At 59.3% G+C, this 14,419-nt stretch overlaps 1 protein-coding gene across 22 annotated transcripts in view; it reads left to right on the top strand.

Annotated features, from left to right (window-relative positions):
- Window positions 1-14,419, top strand: part of FBRSL1 (fibrosin like 1) — a 78,634-nt gene that overhangs the window by 23,629 nt on the left and 40,586 nt on the right. For all 22 annotated transcript variants that reach the window (XM_049102179.1, XM_049102180.1, XM_049102174.1 and 19 more), the window contains exons 3-4: window positions 7,379-7,483; window positions 9,501-9,536. In XM_049102179.1, coding sequence (XP_048958136.1) covers window positions 7,379-7,483; window positions 9,501-9,536 — 141 coding nt within the window. The remainder of the gene's footprint in view (window positions 1-7,378; window positions 7,484-9,500; window positions 9,537-14,419) is intronic.

The raw sequence follows: 14,419 nt of genomic DNA, 5'->3' as shown, positions 1-14,419 counted from the left end.
CTGGCAAAGCCAGTTCTTTGAAAGCACCAACGACACAGGGCCCCAGCTGGATGGGTGAAGAATGAGGATCCCCAGTGACCAGAGTCTGACCGCAGAGCTGAGGCTGCGCTGCAGGTGCCCGAATGCGCTGAGGGGAGGTGCGCAGGCCGCCAGGAAAGTACAGCCTGACCCTGCAGACCATGACGCAGCAGGTCATCAGCGTGGGACTGTGTCTGTTGAGGACATTAGCTCCATGATGCGGATAGCTCCGCACCCCGCTGGGCACGATGGTCGCGCAGTGCCTGACAGGAGGAGCTGAGCTCTAGCTGCCCAGGCCCCAGGGTTAGCCCCAGCATCGCCTCCAACATGGCTGGCCACACCCAGGAAGTAGCAGGCGAGGTTACCACCACGTTTCAGACGAGGATGACGAGGAGAACCCAGAAGCAGCAGTTCAGCAGCTTGAGACTGCCAGGGTGCTGGGTGAGCCAGGGTCCACACCTGGGCAGCTCCATTCCTGTAGCCTGTGTCCTCAACCTTGACCCTTCCCTGGAAGGCAGCCCCTGGCCTCCTGGGCCCTGTCTCTCTGCCATCTGCAGGTAGTGAGGTTCCTCTTTGGAGCCCATTTGACCATGTCCACCCCTTGCCCAAAGTGTTCTGGAAGGTTCTCTCTGCTCTCTCATTCCTGGTGACCTGTGTCCCTCTCCTGCCTTGACTCTTACTTCTGGCTGACTGATGATCCTCGAGCTTCAGCTTCTGCACCATCCACCCTCCGGGGTTTCCCTGCCCCAGGGCCCTCACACCCTGTGCACCTGCCTTCACTTAACGACCAGGTCGCATGACCCGCAGCCGGGCTGAGGCAGATGCTAGGGGAGGCAGGTGGGGGTCATGGCAGAGTTCCGGATGCTCCACCTTGGCCAACGTCAGCTCTAGGTGCCCTGAGGCTCGCTATGTGGCCTTGGGCAGTGGACTCTGCCCCTCAGTACTGGGTTTTCCCTTCTGTGTGGTGGGGTTAGGCCAGGTTACATTGCTCCTCCCCCAGCGGCATTGGGAGTAGAGCATTAATTGAACTCATCTCAGAACAGTGGCAGGTCCTGAGCTGGTGTGAACGGCTGGCTCCTACTTGTGCAAATAGCTGTCCCCACCCTGACTCATTCTCACACCAGGTTTGCAGCTCCGTGTGGCGCATGGGGCTTCCAGGATTGCTGCGGCCCCCCAGCCGTGGCATCCACGCACGCTGTGGTGCAGCTCTGCAGCCGGGGCTCACCTCCTGCCTGCCACCCTTCTCGTGCTCCACCCCTCCACCTTTCTGGCCTGCTTCGTCATCCATCAGGTGGGGGGTCACCCATGCTACACATCTCGTGCACATGCACGCACACAAGACAAACGCAAGTCCATCTGCCGGTGCCTGGTGCTCTGGATTTGTCTTTGCTGCTGTCACTGTGGTGCCGCCCCAGTTCTCTCTCACAGAGCCGTCTCTTGAGCCCCCTTGCCAGGCCTTCTCAGGTTCCTTCCCAGGGCAGCTTCAGGAGCCATAGGCTGGCCCGCAGGTGCTGGGGTGGGACTGCTGCAAGCCCAGAGCTCCCATGCCAGCTGTGGTGCTCATGGGAACTGAGAGTTGGGCTCTGGACAGCCTGGAGGGCTTGAACACAGGCTCTGTTGAGAGGGTAGAGGAGAGATGGGTTGCCCAGAGTGGCAGGACCCACCCTACCTGGCCCCACCTGGCCCCTGTCTGGGCCCTGGGATGCAGCAGGAACAGGACAGAAGACAATCCCTACCTTCAGAGAGGAGGAGTTCCAGTGGGGAAGACAGCTTGGAACAGGTGGAGGGATTTTGAGTGGCCAGCAGGCCAGTGTCCAAAGGGAAAAGGGGCTGCTGTAGATCGGGGCTCAGGGAGCCTCTTCTGGCAGGCCTGGCACTTAGGAGGGCACTCTCCTGCAGAGGCATACCGCCGGGGGTGGTAACCAGTGCAGGGCATGAACTGATGGATGCTTTTAAGAACTCTTGGTGGTGGTGGGCTGGCATCCGTGGTTGGTCAGTGGGCCAGCTGCCCACATGGGCAGCTGATGAGCAGGAGGCTTCTGCAGGCACGAGGAGGTTCTGGGTGGCTTGATCAGGTCATTAGTCTTTCAGAAAGATGGGGACGGTGATCAAGCAGGCTCCAGGGCCAAGCCAAAAAGTGACGGAGGCCAGATGGAGCCCAGGGGACCCCACTCCATCTCCAGTGGCACGCACCTCTGTGCCCACTCTAATAGTTCTGGGCGCTGGATGTGGTTGCTCATCTTGTCCCTCTAGCAAGGGGGACCACACCTGTGCACAGATAGGGCCCACAGCTTGTGTCTCCCAGAGCCTGCTAGCCATGTGTCTTCTAGGGTGGTGGCCTCACTAGCATCCCTCGATGTGTTGTGCATCTTACACATCTGTCCATCTGCGGCCCATCCATTGTCTCCCCATCGACCCGTCCCTGTCTCAGTGGAGGAGCAGGGGGCAGTGGAAGGGTGGCCAGTGTCAGAGAGCAGCAGTTTGCTCCTGGTACTGGGCTGTCTGTGGGAACACTTGCATTGCTTGAACCCCCTTCACTGCGCCTGGTCCTGCCTCTGTCCACGGAGCATTCACCGCACAGTGCAGGAGACAGACAAGCCAATCTGGGATGCTGCTTCACTTTCAGAGGGACACTTGGGGCCCCAGGGTCCTGAACGGTCCCTAGCCCAGCCTGGCTGATGCAGGAGTGGACAGAGCATCGAGAAGGATTTCTGGAGAAAGCAGAATCCAGCTTATAACCCAAGTAGGTGTTAGCCGACCAGAGGAGTGGTTGCAGCAGGATGTCCTCCCAACTGGTCACGTCTGACCCTGCATGCAGCCCCAAGGACTGCATGTCTCATGTCTCAGTGGGTTATGACTTCACTTCACCAACAGATGCTGCCATCAGTGGGGGGATGCCAGCCTGGAAACACCCAAGCTGAGCTGTGAGCTACTGTTCATGTTCAAGGGTGGGGAGCAGGGAGGGGATGCATGCACATGACAGAGCCCAGAGTCCAGAAGCTGTGCATGCAGCCTTGTAGGGGGGAGGGGGGTCGCCTGCTCCCGCCAGCCCTGCCCGCCCACGCATGATCGCACTGTCTGTGAGAAGGGCGCCTCCCTGGGCTGGCCTTGCTCTGTGGCCATGCCCCAAGCCTCAGGGCTCCCTGCGGCCGCCTCTACCCTGCTTCTCCATAGCACTGGACCAAGAGCAGGCCTCTGCCGACCACGGGTTCAGGCCCTGCAGCTGGGAGGGTGAATATGCTGAACTGAACACAGCAATGACATGACATGTTCACTGCTGCCATGTGCCACGGGGAAGGCAGTGGTTGCACGTGCCAGGTGGGATGGGTTGTAGGTTCTGGGGTCAGGAAGCCCCACCGAGCCCCAGGGACTGGGAGAGCAAGTAGTAGGAAATCCTGGGGGCAGCCAGGCCTGGGATAGCCATGGGCTGTCTCCTGTCTGCCCAGGGGCACTGCTGCGTCCTCCCTCTTGGGCCCTTTGCAATGTCCTCTGCACTAGCCACCCACTCCCCTCACCCCCACACCCACCACCCCGTGGCCTGATCACCAAGGGGAACCACATGTTGCCTGTCTGTGGCCCAGTGTGCTTGCCGGCCAGCCCAGGACATAGACACTTCCTCCCGGGATGTGCAGTGGAGCCTGGACTAGAGGGCCCTGTGGGGGAGAGGTCAGGGAAGGGGAGGGATCACAAGAGTGGGTAGCAGCCTGAGGAGTCTGGGCTTCTTCATGGGTGAGTTGCTGTGGCCATTCTGTCCCTGTCAGAGAGCTTGTGGTATGCCACCACCAGGAAGTAGTATCCTTAGCCCCACTAATCTGATGACAGTGCCCTGTCATGCTAGTTCAAAGGAATTGTGCTCTACCCACCTTTCTGAGAGCCAGGACCTGACCCTGCCAGACTGAAGGCAATGCCACATTTCTACATGTCCCTCAGTCTGAAGGCAGAGTCCCATCCCCACAAGTCTGAGAGCCTGCTCTGCTGGCATGCCACCTTGCAAGAGCCGTTTGTGAGCCAGTTTTCAGACTGTTGGCAGCTGAAACCAGCCATGGTGTCCTCACACCACAGAAGCCTCAGGCACTCCATGTTAGGGCTCCTCCACCTTGGCAGCCTTGTCTTTTTTCTCTGCTGTTGTCTTGGTACTTGTAGCTATCTGCCAACTGTGTGCCAGTCTCTTCATTGTTGGCTTCAGGAGGATGGGAATGTGTGTCTTATTGTGTTTGCTGCCCAGAACAGAGCCAGTGCGTAGGTACTCTGTAAGCATTGGGTGGGCAGGTGACAGGTGGACCTATGGATGGATAGATGGATGGATGCATAGGTGGATAGGTGGTTGGGTGGGTGGGATGATGGATGGATGGATAGACAGGTGGGTGAACAGGTGGATGGATGAGTAGATGGATGGGTGGATGGGTAGGTGGCTGAGTGTGTAGATGGGGAGATGGATGGGCATGTTGGTGGATAGATGGGGGATGGACTGATGGGTGGATGGATTGGTGGGTGGATGGATGAGTGGTGAATGGGTAGATGAGTGGATGGATGGTTGGATGGATGGGTAGGTGGATAAGTGGATGGAGAGTTGTTTGGGTGAATGGGTAGATGAGCGAATGGATGGATGGATGGATGCATGAGTGGGTAGTTGAGTGAATGGAAGGATGAGTTGGATGGATGGATGGATGGATGGATGAGTGAATGAATAGACAAGTGGATGGATGGATGGATGGATGGATGGATGGATGGATGAATGGATGGATGGATGGATAGATGGATGGATGAATGGATAAGTGGATAGGTGGATGGACCACAAGGCTCAGTGGTGGACACAGGCATAGGGGCTCCCACTTACCCTCCCAGGGCAATCAGAGCACCTTCTAGCCCTAGACATGGACTTAAAGGCCAGGGACTCTGATCTCATCTCTCCAGCTCCAGCTGGAAACATGTGTACCATTCCTGACATGCCCCTCCCAACCCCCACATAGCTGGCCAGTAACATTTCTGGGCAGCTAGGATAGCAGGTGGGGCTACAGGACAGCCAAACTCATCCCATTGTGTCTGGGATTGGGGTACTTCGTAGGATGTAAGACTCAGTTTTATAGGATTTTCTGGGATGGGGCTTTCTGAGCCAAAACTGGCCACTCAAGGAGGGGTGACAGACCCCAGCCTGCCCCTCCTGCAGAGTATCACTGAGGAGTCTTGCTGAGGCATCCTTTCTGGGACCCAGTTGAGAGAGGAGACAGCCTCTTTGAGTGTGTGAAGTGAAATGTGGCTTTCTCCCTTCTCCAATCTCAGCTGTGTGGGGGGTTGTAGTTTAGCCCCTCTATTCCCTCTCTCCTTACTGGGTAAACCTGTGCAGTGAACAATCTTCACTACTGTACATGGCAGCCCTGCACTAGTCCTTTCCTGTCCCTGAGGTGTCTGTGGGTCCAGCTTTTCTCTCCTGGGGTGGGACCCTGCCCTGGGTTCAACCTGAGCTGCTGTCCCCTCAGTAGTGAGTGTGGGGCTCATGGGGTGATTACTAATTATTGGAGCCATGGGTCTCAGCTGGAGCCACAGCAGCATCTCCCAGAGGGCCTGATGACCCGCGGTTTGAGTTTCAAATTCTGTAAGCCTGGGGCGGGTTTAGGGTAGTTAGAACTGCAGGTGACAACAGTGACATCTGGCGGCTTCTTGGTGGGTGCTGGCCCTGTCGACTCAGGTTGATGGAACTGTGTCACTCAGACACCTACGTGCACATGCTCCTTGTCACGCGTGAGGGATTTGGTAGGCATCCCTATTGCACAGGTGAGGCAGCTGAGCCTGGGGATAGTCAGAAGAGGCCATGCTGGCTCGGTCTGGACGTGCCGCACTCAGCTGACCAGGATGGAACAAAGCAGGCAGGGGTCCCATAATCTGTGGTCTGGGGGCTCTTGCCTGGCATGGGACCAGGACCCTGCCCTGGGACCAGGACCCTGCCCTGGGCCTGCCTCCGAGAAGGAGAGGGTGCCGAGGCCTGGGCCACCCCTGGGCCTCCTCTGGACCCTCTGTGCAGGGCCCTGGGCTATGGACTGCGGACACAGGTTCTGTCTTGTCATTTGTACTGCTGGCCAACACGGGGCCCATGGCTTTGGGGGGCCGTACCTCCAACTTGGAACCTGGGGTGGCCCTGGGGAACAGGGGGTCTGAGGGGCTGCCTGGAGAGAGGCTTCTGGCCGAGCCGGCAGTGGGGTCTGCAGGAGGAAGGGCCCAGGTCCTGGGGTCGTTTACTCAGGCCTCAAGAATATTCTAGATCATAGCCAGTGTTCCTTGCTGACCCATCCTGGCCTTTGGCCCAGCCAGGGTCTCCAGGCTGGAGGGTGCTCGAGACAAAAAGGCTGGACGTGGAGGATTGGTCATAGGCTCTGGACCCTGGCCAGGCCTCGTGGACCATGGTGGTGGGATGGGTTCTGTACTTGAGGGCACCATACTGGGTGGGCTAGGAGGCTGAGGGGCAAAGAGGGGTGCAGGACACTCACATGCCCTCGGTGTCCCCACACTGTCCCACAGGTGTTGGGTCTGTTCCGAGGAAGATGCCAGGCATATAGACAAGGTACAGTGGTCAGTGTGTGCCCTGCATGCTGACCTAGAGGACAGAGCTGCAGGGATGCTCCAGAATACAGGGCTGGGGGTAGGGAGGTGGTGGGTGGCAGACCCCAGGCAGCAAGCGGGGGAGCCCAAGAAGTCTGGGCCATGTGGTTGGAGGTGTGACTCCCTGGCTGCGGGAGGTCAGTGCAAGGGTCTAAAGTTCTTTCCCAGTGAGAAGGAGAAGAGGAGCAGGAATTCTGGGTCTGCTTCACCTTCTGGGCTTGGTTTGCCCTCCACAAAGTGGACACAAGCATCTCCTCAGGGCTTGTGCGTGAGAAGTGGAGTGCTGAGCACAGCAGGGCCTGGGGACTCTGGGCCTCCTGGGTGCATTCGCCCTGCTGTGTAGGTGCAGGGCAGAGACACAAAGAGGTCTGGTGGTGGCCCTAGGGCACACAGTGGGCAGTGGGCAGTTCACACTCAGCCGGCAGTACCCTGGGGCTCGTGTGTGCCGTAGGGGCAGCAAAGGTGGCCTGCCGTGGAGGCCGGGGACCAGCTCCCTGGTGTTGAGATGGGGCAGGGTAGCCCGCTGGCTCCAGGAAACCAGGGCAGAGCCAGCAGTGGCGTCGTGTGCGGTCTGCTCTTCTGGGTGCTTCTTTCCATGCCTGCTTTGCCCCTGCTGCCCTCTCTCTGGGCCATGGCCCGGGGCTCAGTGTGGGTGAGCAGGTCAAGGCAGAAGTGAGGAGCCTGACCCTGGATGTGCCCCCACCCTGCCTCCGCAGGCAGAGGGCCAGAGTCTGTGTTTGCTGAGCCTCCCTCTCCCTGTCCCCAGATGAAGGTCACAGCATCCAGAGGGGGCGACCACCACAGTGGGGATGACAGCTTCCACGAAGCCACCAGCTCCCGGAGGAGTAGTTCTCGGGACCAGCTCAGTGACGTGAGTGCCCCAGCTTCTTGCTCAGCCAAACACTCCCAAGTCCCTCACTCGGAGCCGGGCTGCTCCCCACCTTTAGCAGATATTGAAAGGCTCACCGAGAGCTTTGCGTTTGCACTTAGCATTGTGCCTTCCTTAAAACGTGAGGTTTCACTAATGAGGAATTCCCCACTAGGAGGGGTTTAAATGAGAAACCCAGAGTAGGCCCTGGCAGGAGCCACGGGGAAACCTTGTCCTGCTGGGGGTGCACCCTGGCCCATGGGTACTGCCAGACAGGGCCACAGTGGGAACCCCTGTGGGCAGTGCTCCTGGTCTGCTGGGCGGGCCTGCTCTGGGCCCTGGGCGGTGAGGGGGGCGGTGCGGTGGGCAGCTTCAGGCCCACGGGGAGCGAGGGTGCCCCGCTGAGGCACATGCTGGCCTGGTCGGGGACCCATAGTGTCCTGGGAGGACAGGTCCCTGAGTATCCAGCCTAGTGTGGGGATGACCCTGGCAACACGCAGAGGATGCCACTTGAGATTGGGCCAGCAATAGGAGTGCTGGGTGCCCTTCAGGGCCTCTGGGTCTCCCTGACCACAGCCACTTGGAGGAGGGGGTGGGTGGGCGCAGCAGGGAACTAGGATGGTGACCAGGGGAGAGGCCCCAGGCGGAGGCCCCTTCCCCCCACCCAGAGGCTTTTGTCTTCCTAGACCCCCAGCTGCAGAAGCCTGGAAGCTCAGGGGCTGGGTTTCTGGGTGACTGAAAGGAGTGAGCATCTCTCATTATCATCTCAATAGAGGCCTGGAGGGTGCAGCCGCTGGTGGGGAGGCTGGGAGGAGAGGCTAATTGCCCAGCTCGGGAGCTTGTCACCACAAGATGGGAAAATAGACTGGTAATTGTCTGGGGCTGTGGGGCTGCCCTACTTCGGACTCTAATTGCTGGTGGGATGAGTGTGAAGGAGGATTCTGAGCACTTCAGGGAGGGCCCTGAGGACACATGCTCCAGAGCAGTTACAGCACCCCACCCGCCCCCTTCAGCAGGGCTTAGAGGTAGCTCCCCTCCCCCGCAAGGATGATCCCCCCCTAGGACCTAGCAAGGGTCCATCTGGGGAAGGAAAGGTCCCAGAGCCCCAGCCAAGGCTGGATGGGGTGCTGTGCCTAGGCTGCAGTAAGGGGGGACCCCTTCCTGCCCTTTGCACCACCCCTCAACCCGTGGTCCCCCACCCTCCTGGAGGAGTCTGCAGCCAAACCCGTTCCGCCCTGGCATGCTCTGGACCCAAGTCTACGGGTCCCTGATGAGCCTGTGTTGGCCCCCTGAGCTCACTCACACCCTGCACCACCCCCACATCCACCCTGTCGGTTGCCCCTTCCTGCGCTCTGCCCCCTGCCTTGCCAGCCTGTGTGCTGGTGGAATGCCCCTCCTCGCGTGGCTGCCCACTGAGCACATCTCCTCACTGGTTTCTCCTGCCAAATCTGAAATGCCCTGTCAAGTCAAGTGTTGCTGGGTGGCCTCAAGGGACCTTCCTGGGTGCCCCTCACCTCTGGCCCCAGGCTACCCATTTACTCCCCTTCCAGGAAGTCTGCCCTCCACCCCCAACCCCCGCAACCTGTGAGGCTGGTGGCTGGTGGGTGGTCATTGGTCCCCCTGCCTGGGCCAGAGGGGGAGGACATGAACGGAGCCCCAGCAACAGCGTGCCTCACCTGTTTCCCATAGCTGGTTTGGGACCTGGCCCTCTGGGAGGGGCCGAAATGTGCCCAAGGAGTGAGCCCATCTATGAAGGGACCTGGGGACTTTGCCTGCCTCTCTGTTGGGTTGACTCTGCTGGGCAGGGCTGCATCTTCTGAGTCTCTGGAGGAAGGCTTGAGGCTGCCAGGGCCCTGTGACACTCTGCTGTACCCTCCTCTGTGGCACAGTGGCCTGTCAGCACCCAGAGATGGGGGTCTGAAAAAGGCTGAGGTCCTGGGCCAGGAGGAGGAGGTCCTCAGAGGAGGGGCAGCCACTGGGGTTGTGAACCCTCCTCCTAACTGTTCTTCCTTCCCTGCAGAGCTCTACGCAGGCCGTCTCGGGCAGAGGCTACTCGGTAAGTCTGCCATCTGTGTACCTTTGCAGCTCCCAGCTGTCCTGAGTGTTTCCCCTTCGGGGCCAGAGACTTCGGGGTGGTCCTGGCCCTGCAGCAAGGCTGGGAGGGGACTTTGTGCAGGGCTGGGGCTGGGGCCAAAGCGGGCAGAGATTGGGAGGGAGCATCACGCTCACTCAGGGTCCTGCCCTGGGGGAGACCTACTGGCCCTCATTCCCCAAATTCCTCGAGCACTCGGGGTAGGGGAGACACTCTGCCTCTGGGTCCTGCCGGGAGGTACCTGGAGTGAAGGGCCCTGGGTGCCGAGTGACCACCCCACCAGGGACTTGACACCTCCACGATGTGCTCTGCCTGGACTCAGGCATGAGGGGCAGGAGGTGGCTGACTTGTAGACCTGACAACTCCAGCTCTGTGGAGGCCACTTCCCTGCCCTTGAGGACCACTATCCCCCTGCCCCTGGCCCAGGGGAGCACCACTCCCCTGGCTCTGTCCAAGGGAGCATTACCCTTGGGGAGTACTACTTCCCTGCCCCTGGCCTTGGGAGCATCACTCCCCGGGTCCTGGCCCTGGGGAGCATCACTGGCCCTGCCCCTGCCCCAGCGGAGCATCACCCCCTGCCCCTGGCCCAGGGGAGTACCACCTCCCTGCCTCTGGCCCTGAGGAGCATTACCTCCCCACTGCCCCATCCTGGCCCAGGGAAGCAGCCCCTAACCTTTCCTTGCGACTTCATTTTGTTGCCCCTTAAGTATCAGGAGAAACGTTAATGACACCATAAAACCCAGAGCTCCATAAAAGCCATTTCTGTAGATTTATAGCCGTTGGCTCATTGGAAGGCAGGGCCTGGGCTCCACCTGCCTCATCCCCACAGCCCCTGATTTACTGTGAGCTCCAGACTTCCAGGACCTGCTGGGCTCATTCTCTAAATCACAGCAGCTCTTTATAGGGTGTGTAATTAACCTGCTGATTTTCTATGTGGCAGGGACACCCTGCAGCCCTGGGCCTCCCCTGACTCCCAACCGCCCCAACCTCAGGGTCTGCCAGCCCAGGCAGTTCTACATCTGAGGGGCTGTACACTTCCAGGTGGTCACATCCCGATGCCTGGGAGTGTTTCCCTGGGGGAACCCTGCTGTCCTCAGGTCCCTGGTCACAGCCCTGGGTCACAGCACACCCTACACTGTGCCTTCCTCCCACAGGCTGGGCGGTCTCAGCTTATCAACCACTCCTGGAGTGCACCTTGCTGAGCCAGCAGCACACTGGCCAGGAGCTGTGCCAGCGTTGGTACCCAGCTAGGGACAGAGTGGGCAGACCTGCCAACACGAGGGGTGTCTGGTTACAATACACTATGTGGCACAGGGTGGGACTGGGGAGAGTGAGGGCCAGGAACCCTCACTAGTGGGTGAGGTAAAGGGAGAGGGGCCTGGCTCAGGGCCCCCCATTTGGAGCCTCCTTTCATGCCTGAGAGCCCCCGGGCAGCTGGGGTCTCCCTGCCTCGTAGCCTCTTGTCACAGCCACCAGGCAGCCCTTCTGCTTCCAAGTTATGTGCGTTATTCATGGTCTTCTCCCCTAAGAGTTTCTTCGAATGTTTCCTGGAGAAGAACCCATAATTAATGTGCCAGCTGCTTACAACTTAACCCCCCACGGCTGCTGCACGGGAGTGACAGGTGGTGGCAGGGTTGGGCCCAGACTGCTGCTAGGGCCGTGGAGGTTCCTTTGTGTACTTTTGGCCCTGGCATGAGCAGATGTGTGTGCTGGTCCCTGGTGTCTACCAAGTAGGCACTAGAGCCAGAAGCAACCCAGGTGACCCTTGTCTCATAGGAGTGGGCAGGGTGAGGACAAGTGGGGGCCTGTGTGTAAATGTGTGTGTATGTGTGTATGCATGTGTGTGGGTGTGTGTGCACATGTTCCAGAGGTAGGGCATGTGGCTTCTACGTGCACCTGCCCCATGAGTAGCTCGTGTGCGACTCTATGAAAGAAGAGTATGTGCTGTGTCCTCTTGTGTGCTGACACGTGTCTGCAAGGTGGTGTTTCTGTGTGGCTGTGGTGGGGCTAGGCACATCTGCGCCTGTGTTCTGTGCACGTATGGGCACGTGGTGCATGCATGCCATGTGTATATCTGCATGAAAGTGACCAGCATGGCACAGTGCCTCTTTTGTGTATGGTTGACAGCAGGCATGCCACGTGTCCCTGTGTGTGCCCTGGAGCCCCTGCTGCTTGTGTTTTCTGTAAGTGAGGCCTCAAGCTCAGCAGGGCTCACGTCCCCAATAGTGTTCCCGCACTAGGTGACTCAGGGCAATTGTTGTCTGACCTGCTTTATAGACCATACTTAAAGGGATTTAATTCTGTGAGGTTTACCCCCAGAAAATCCCCAACTATTGCTCATCCTCAACAGCTTCTGTCCCAGTAGTTTTTGGGCAGTGCCCCCAGCACCCTGTCAGATGCTCCTTAGTGTCTTGAGATTAGTTGGAAAGTATTTTCCTCCATTCGGCTCCATGCAGCTGGGGACATGATGACCCATCTGCCTCTGAAGCAGCACTTGGGGGTTCCCTTATTAGAGAGCAATGAGGATCTGGATGCCTGTTGAGGTTGGAGTCCAGCCCCACCCTCCCACCCCGAGTGTGATGCATGGAGTGTCCTGGAAGGGCCCCATGCTTGCAGAGGCAGAACAACAGTGAGCCCACTGGCAACCACCTGTGATGAGCCAGGGAGGTCTCAGGCCCCTTCATGTGGATGCTGTAATGACCCCCCAACCTCAGAGGACCCAGCCCAGGTGCTCTTGGAGGGGCTGAGCTAGGCCCCACAGGAGCAGGCAGGCTAGTCTGTGGATCCCCTCCCTTCCCAGGACCATCCTGGGCTCCTTCTCTGGTGCCTGTGCCCGCCCTGCACCCCACCCTGCCCGGCAGCAGCCAGTGTCCTCAGCCCCCCTCCTCTGTGCCCGCAATATATAGTGTGTATTCCCTCCTCCCTGCAACAACCGGTGCTGGAAAGAACCAAATGGCCTGTGTCCCACAGGCCTCACAGTGCCATGGAGAAGATGGTGAATAGATAAAAAAAAGTGCTGCTTCTAGTTTGAGGTGGTGAATGCAGCGGCAACATGGTGGTAGGGAGGGGTGAGGCCGGGGTGCAGGGGCACGAATGTGAGCAGTGGGCAGGGGAAGGAAGGCCTCAGCCATATCAGTGACATGGGAAATAGTGCAAAGGCCCTGCAGTGGGAGGGGTCTGCCTTCCTGTGTGAAGCAAGGGGCAAGGGGATGCAGGGGGAGGTGAGGGCCTGGTAGGGCTCTCACTTTGACTCAATTGGAGTTCCCAGCAGAGCAGGGCAGCCTAGGGAGGAAGGGGCATCTATCTGCCTCCTCCCCAGGCCAGGCAACTGGAAGGCCGAGGGTGTGTGTGAGACAGCCAGCCTCTGGCCAGGTGCAGAAGGGCACAGGATGCCCACCGGCTCATCTGGGCTGGGCAGTGTGCCTCTACACCTGCCAGGGCAGTAACCCCTTATAATTGGCCAGTTGGTTGCTCACCTTTGGGAGATTTCTAGAAATTGATTGTAAAATTTTGGTTGGCTTGCAGACAGCTAATTTCCTTGCACCTCCTGTTATAGCAGCAGCTTTCTGTCCCAGAGCCCAGCTAGTCCCGAAGCCCCAGGGCCATGGAAGAGGGCGGCCAAGGCCACGGGGCCATGGAGGGGTGCCACGGGGCAGTGGAGGGGGGCGGCTATGGCCTGCAGTGCACCCCTGGCTGTGCCTCAGTGCTGGGCCGCAGGCCAGAGCTAAATGAGCACCTGGCCCCATCCAAGCCAGCACTGTGCTGATATGCTCCGAAGTCTAGGCAATCCCATGGCCCGGGCCACAGTTATGGAAGCTTCCTTCACTCCCATACCTGAGCCTCCCTGTGTGGTCCCTGAGCAGGCTGCCTGGGCTGTGACCAGGGTCCTGGGCACAAGAGTCAGGAGGAAGCAGTATTGCTGGTGTGGCTCCCACACCCTCTCATCACAGTCACCAAACCCAATGGCACTTAAGGGATGGGGCCAAGGCCCATTTCTCAGCAGGAGGGTGCCCACCCTTTGTAAGATGGACATACCACACAGCAGAGCCCCTTACCTGTTCCGACGGGGCTCTCCTTACCTGGGGAAGTGGGCACAGCAGGCTTCTGCTGGTGAAGCAGGGGTGCAAGCACATGTGACACCTAATGGCCCTCAACAAACATTTGGGGCTGTGCCTGGCCCTGTCTGAGTGCCTCCATGAATGAGACTCACCTGAGCTCCAGCTGGAAGAGCAGTGACTGCCACCACCAGAGGCTGTATGTGCATGACTCAGCATACATGTGGGCTCCTCCCTGGTGTCCATGCAGCCCATGTATGCTCCACTGACAACCTGAGCACACATGCAGCCACACATGGGCCACCCCTTCCTCTTGGGGATGGTGGTCGTAGCTCCTGGCTCTCCACTTGGTTTCCCATCCTTGGTTACCTGCTCCTAGCAGGAGGGGTGCGGCTGTACCTTCTGGAGGCCCAGGTATGGGGCTCACAGGGCTGAGTCCAGGTAGGACCTGTGCTTTGGGGCAGCAAAGCAGGTGCCCCCCCCCCCGCCCCCGGGGACAGGGAATGGAGCTTGAGGTAACTGGATGGGTGCATGCAGGCCACTCGTTAGGTTTGCCCTCTTGAGCCGGGGATGTCTGTGATTAAAGGTGGGGTGGGATGCAGCATGAGACAGGGGTGGGCTTGGGCCCCAGTGAGGTGCTAGATGGCAGGAGGGTGGGTAGACAACGTACAGTGAATCCCTGGCCAGCTGTACTCTGTGGGAGGCTGGCAGGGAGGTGCCTGAGGTGCCTCTAGCTGTCCTGAGACCTCTTTGCTCCCCAGCAGTGGCCCAGCACTCAGCGTCCCCAGCCAT

This window comes from Canis lupus, chromosome 26, assembly GCF_003254725.2.
Source record: "Canis lupus dingo isolate Sandy chromosome 26, ASM325472v2, whole genome shotgun sequence".
Lineage (NCBI taxonomy): Eukaryota > Metazoa > Chordata > Mammalia > Carnivora > Canidae > Canis > Canis lupus.
This window is presented reverse-complemented; position numbering and strand designations above follow the sequence as displayed.